The 6,000-nt window shown below is 44.3% G+C and overlaps 1 protein-coding gene across 4 annotated transcripts in view; it reads left to right on the top strand.

Annotated features, from left to right (window-relative positions):
* Window positions 1–6,000, top strand: part of LOC109867273 (SLIT-ROBO Rho GTPase-activating protein 1) — a 148,119-nt gene that overhangs the window by 103,717 nt on the left and 38,402 nt on the right. For all 4 annotated transcript variants that reach the window (XM_031801749.1, XM_031801745.1, XM_031801747.1 and 1 more), the window contains exons 13-15: window positions 2,703–2,763; window positions 3,563–3,640; window positions 5,056–5,190. In XM_031801749.1, the coding sequence (XP_031657609.1) occupies window positions 2,703–2,763; window positions 3,563–3,640; window positions 5,056–5,190 (274 nt within the window). The remainder of the gene's footprint in view (window positions 1–2,702; window positions 2,764–3,562; window positions 3,641–5,055; window positions 5,191–6,000) is intronic.

The following is a 6,000-nucleotide window of genomic DNA, read 5'->3' on the forward strand; positions in this document are numbered from 1 at the left end:
GTTGAATGTGCTGACAACAAAATCACACAAAAATGATCAATGGAAATCAAATTTATTAACCCATGGAGGTCTGGATTTGGAGTCACACTCAAAATAGTCACACTACAGGCGGATTCAACTTTGATGTAATGTCCTTAAAACAAGTCAAAATGAGGCTCAGTAGTGTGTGTGGCCTCCATGTGCCTGTATGACCTCCCTACAACGCCTGGGCATGCTCCTGATGAGACGGCGGATGGTCTCCTGAGGGATCTCCTCCCAGACCTGGACTAAAGCATCTGCCAACTCCTGGACAGTCTGTGGTGCAATGTGGCATTGGTGGATGGAGCGAGACATGATGTCCCAGATGTGCTCAATTGGATTCAGGTCTGGGGAACGGGCGGGCCAGTCCATAGCACCAATGCCTTCCTCTTGCAGGCACTGCTGACACACTCCAGCCACATGAGGTCTAGCATTGTCTTGCATTAGGAGGTACCCAGGGCCAACCGCACCAGCATATGGTCTCACAAGGGGTCTGAGGATCTCATCTCGGTACCTAATGGCAGTCAGGCTACCTCTGGCGAGCACATGGAGGGCTGTGCGGCCCCCCAAAGAAATGCCACCCCACACCATGACTAACTCACGGCCAAACCGGTCATGCACGGCATCTGCAAACTCTGTCACGTCTGTCACATGTGCTCAGTGTGAACCTGCTTTCATCTGTGAAGAGCAAAGGGCGCCAGTGGCGAATTTGCCACTCTTGGTGTTCTCTGGCAAATGAAAAACGTCCTGCACGGTGTTGGGCTGTAAGCACAACCCCCACCTGTGGACGTCGGGCCCTCATACCACCCTCATGGAGTCTGTTTCTGACCGTTTGAGCAGACACATGCACATTTGTGGCCTGCTGGAGGTCATTTTGCAGGGCTCTGGCAGTGCTCCTCCTTGCACAAAGGCGGAGATAGCGGTCCTGCTGCTGGGTTGTTGCCCTCCTACGATCTCCTCCACGTCTCCTGATGTACTGGCCTGTCTCCTGGTAGCGCCTCCATGCTCTGGACACTACGCTGACAGACTCAGCAAACCTTCTTACCACAGCTCGCATTGATGTGCCATCCTGGATGAGCTGCACTACCTGAGCCACTTGTGTGGGTTGTAAACTCCGTCTCATGCTACCACGAGAGTGAAAGCACCGCCAGCATTCAAAAGGGACCAAAACATCAGCCAGGAAGCATAGGAACTGAGAAGTGGTCTGTGGTCCCCACCTGCAGAACCATTCCTTTATTGGGGGTGTCTTGCTAATTGCCTATAATTTCCACCTGTTGTCTATAACATTTGCACAACAGCATGTGAAATGTATTGTCAATCAGGGTTGCTTCCTAAGTGGACAGTTTGATTTCACAGAAGTGTGATTGACTTGGAGTTACATTGTGTTGTTTAAGTGTTCCCTTTATTTTTCTGAGCAGTGTATTTTGCAAGCTATAGCACACACTATTTTACATACAGCAGGTTTTTAAAGGACCAAATAGTTTGGTCTGCTTTGTGTTTTCATTTTTGCCATTGAGAAAATATTGCGATACTGTTATTGTCACAGTCTTACTGTCTATGCTGACTTCCTATCTCTGTCTCTCTCTTTTTCTGCCCCTAACATCCCCTCCACTTCTTGTCTGTGATAATCTTTCACCCGTTTGTGCTGATGTGCAATACTAACTCCCTGGAGGTTTGCCCTGACAGACTGAACTGCTCACATCTATAGATGTCAATTTATTGATAGCGTTATTCATATATTCCTGTGCCAGGGTTACAACTGGATTATGAAGTACAATTTGATCTGTACCCTATTAATTGAAAATGTACCCTATACTTACAATGTAATCTAAGCCAAATTGTAAAATTCGTAGAATGCCCAACACTTATTTCAGACCTTGCAACATCTACATTGACAGATATTGAATTCCTCCAAACTTAGTCTGTCTTGCTTAGTCCTCAGCTACAGAACATTGGTACCCAGTGGTTCCTGGAATCCCGACATGGTTTAGGGCCGAGTGTCTACGCCCCCTGGGTGAAAACCCATCCACAACATTATTAGAAGCATGTAAGAGGTCTCTGCCTCAGCAGGGAGCTAGCAGCTGGTACTTCGGCCAAGTGTACTCTGGAGTGCAGCTCTTGTACCCTTCTACTGAAGGAGGGAGGAATGTGTTCTCTGTAAAGGGACAGCTCCTCTCTCTCTCCTCTTTTCTCACTCCTCCTCTCTCTCCACTCCATATGGAGTGTGTGGTAGTGTCTCTGTTACATAACCTCAGTGACCCAAGTGTGCTCTCAAGTGTTGACGTAACACAATAAAACAAGATAAAGAGGCCATGTTTAGTACCACTGAAGCCCCATTGAGTTGTATTGGCTAAGAGAAACTGGGCATGAATGGTTCTGTAGCTGCAAAACTTTAGTCTGTCTCTGTAAACCTTCAGTATGATCATTGGTAACACTTTACTGTAGTCCCTTATATGCCAATGGCAGATGTTATATTATCATAAGTAGTTATTATAAAGGCTTTATGAATGCATACATAAGGCTGGCTACAGTAAAATGTCACTGGTCATTTCTCCCTTCACCCATTAAGTATAATAATGGAGGCATGCATTTCGGGAAAAATAAGCATGTAAAGACTGAATGATATAATATATTTCGGAATGAGCCATCTGTTAATATGACATGTCCTTCCTCTCATTGTGAAGGACTCTGGACAAGCTATTCCCCGTGTGGTGGAGAGCTGTGTTCGATTCATCAATCTCTATGGTGAGCTGGTCATCCATATATTACTTGTGTTTGTTTTGCGACAGCTATGATTTTCTCTCCTTTTCTCACCTCTTGCAGGCCAATCAAGCGTAACAGTCCAAAATGACTGTGTGGTGCTAAAACCTCTCCCCTGGTCAAGGGTAACATTGCGGCAATTTCAGTGTTAATTGTCTGGGTGTTTCCATTCTTCCCGTGTCTGTGTTAAAATCCGTTCCATTTTAGTCACAGTCATGGGAAAGACTATGCAGATGCCATCTTGTTTACAGCATCTGTCCATGCAGCCAATGGGATGCAACACACACACACACACCCTTCACACACACTGTCAAATAGGTTAGTTAGACTATTACTGTGAGACACATTAATAAAACTCCAACAAAACACGTCGGCTTAAACTTTTGAAGGCGTGACTCTAATGACCTCTCTGTGTTTTGCGGACACCGGCGATGTCTTACTGGGGCGGCCGTCTCTAGTGGGGAAGACCCTGACTAATTAAGTTCCGAACTGACCTCTCTCCTTATTAAATGCTAATCCTGGCTGGAGGGCACTTTAGTAAGACTTGGTTGCCGTCTCACTCCCTCATTAATTATCTTTAATTGGAAAACTTAAGGGCAAGAGGAATGGGATGTGGCCTTTAGTTGGGACTTAAACTGGCTTTTCTTTTTGCACTGGTGGTCTTTTATAATGGCTGCCTGTCACAATGGACTAAACGTGTGTGTCTACCTTTCTGTCTCACCTCTCTCTTCCTCTCTCGGTTCTGTACTTCTCTCTCCCCTCTGCCATTCTTTGTTCCCTGCAGGCCTTCAGCATCAAGGGATATTCCGTGTGTCCGGGTCTCAGATGGAAATCAATGACATCAAGAACTCATTCGAGAGAGGTACTATAGGATGTTGTGTTACTGTAAGGTACTTGTAGGATGTTGTGTTACTGTAAGGTACTGTAGGATGTTGTGTTACTGTAAGGTACTGTAGGATGTTGTGTTACTGTAAGGTACTGTAGGATGTTGTGTTACTGTAAGGTACTGTAGGATGTTGTGTTACTGTAAGGTACTGTAGGATGTTGTGTTACTGTAAGGTACTGTAGGATGTTGTGTTACTGTAAGGTACTGTAGGATGTTCTGTTACTATAAGGTACTGTAGTATGTTCTGTTACTGTAAGGTACTGTAGGATGTTATGTTACTGTAAGGTACTGTAGGATGTTGTGTTACTGTAAGGTACTGTAGGATGTTGTGTTACTGTAAGGTACTGTAGGATGTTCTGTTACTGTAAGGTACTGTAGGATGTTATGTTACTGTAAGGTACTGTAGGATGTTATGTTACTGTAAGGTACTGTAGGATGTTGTGTTACTGTAAGGTACTGTAGGATGTTATGTTACTGTAAGGTACTGTAGGATGTTGTGTTACTGTAAGGTACTGTAGGATGTTGTGTTACTGTAAGGTACTGTAGTATGTTCTGTTACTGTAAGGTACTGTAGGATGTTGTTTTACTGTAAGGTACTGTAGGATGTTGTGTTACTGTAAGGTACTGTAGGATGTTGTGTTACTGTAAGGTACTGTAGGATGTTGTGTTACTGTAAGGTACTGTAGTATGTTCTGTTACTGTAAGGTACTGTAGGATGTTGTTTTACTGTAAGGTACTGTAGGATGTTGTGTTACTGTAAGGTACTGTAGGATGTTGTGTTACTGTAAGGTACTGTAGGATGTTATGTTACTGTAAGGTACTGTAGGATGTTATGTTACTGTAAGGTACTGTAGGATGTTGTGTTACTGTAAGGTACTGTAGGATGTTGTGTTACTGTAAGGTACTGTAGGATGTTGTGTTACTGTAAGGTACTGTAGGATGTTATGTTACTGTAAGGTACTGTAGGATGTTCTGTTACTGTAAGGTGCTGTAGGATGTTAACATAATATTGTACAGTTAGCCCAATACTTTTATACTGTCCAGGATTGATAGGTCAGTCAGTCAAATTACACTTCACACATTTGATACCATCAGTGGATTGCAGCACATAGGGACAGAAGGAAAAGCAAACATAGGAAATGATGTAGTTCATTTGAGCTGCAGACTATGACTTTGCTTAATTGCTAATTAATTTTCTGTTTTGAGATAATTTGTTAACACTGGAAAGAACTTATTAAGCTAATGAAAGAAGCAGAAACATTGACATGTTTACAATGTACCCTAGTCAAATGGGCACTGCTTGTTTGTAAGTTTCAAACTTCCTTCTAGTCAGGGGAAATGTAATGATTGCCTGCATACAACACCCTCACATACACTTATCGATCTCCCAGGTAAGGACCCATTGACAGATGAAGAGAACAACCACGACATCAACTCGGTTGCCGGGGTTCTTAAACTCTACTTCCGGGGCCTGGAGAAATCCCTCTTGCCCAAGGAAAGATTTAATGACCTCCTCTCCTGCGTCAGTAAGTACCTCTGCTTGACGTTGTCTCTGGACCAGCACAGCTGGCTGTGCTACATTATAATAAACACACGCAAGCATGTACAAACAAACACACAGACGCGCGCACACCCACACATATTATGGGCATATCTGCAAAGTTGAACTTAATGTCTTCATATTGAATGGAAGTGTATACATTGTGACATTCAGATGGAGCAGATGCCCTCTAGGAGCCATGTAAGTCATTAGTTGGTGTTCACATGCCCTCCACAGGGCAACTCTTAATGTCCCACTATGGGGAAATCATCACAAACATCATAGCTACTACTTACTCTTCTGTGGTGTGTTCATCAGTAGCATTGTGTCATCCCGTCTTTGTGCCTGGAGGTGAATAGTACCACTTTGTGTTGTTGACTATCTTCTCCACTGACTAGAGCATTCATGTGGTGAGCTAGGACACAAAGCTCACCATACAGCCTGGGGTTGGGTAATGAAAAGTATAAACGCACAACTACAGTAGTGTTTACATCAAACCATACAGTGGCGAGTTCACTACTCTGTCACAGACGGCCATATTGTTCTCTTGCTGTAACGGCAGTGTGACACGGTCTTGCATAGTTCAGTCCGCTCTTTGTGGGACACGCTCTGACCTTTTATAAGATGTCATGTGGGGGCTTTTGGGGGGGGGGGGACTAGTGGAGTAGGCACTGTTGTTCAAGAACAATGGACTGGCTAGCTAGTGTGGGTCACATACTGTACACAACGTTTGCCTTAATGCCTTTGGTGTGTGTGAGAATGGGGGGGGGGGGGGATTCTGTGTGTGCACTCGCCG

This window comes from Oncorhynchus kisutch, linkage group LG22, assembly GCF_002021735.2.
Source record: "Oncorhynchus kisutch isolate 150728-3 linkage group LG22, Okis_V2, whole genome shotgun sequence".
NCBI classification, from domain to species: domain Eukaryota; kingdom Metazoa; phylum Chordata; class Actinopteri; order Salmoniformes; family Salmonidae; genus Oncorhynchus; species Oncorhynchus kisutch.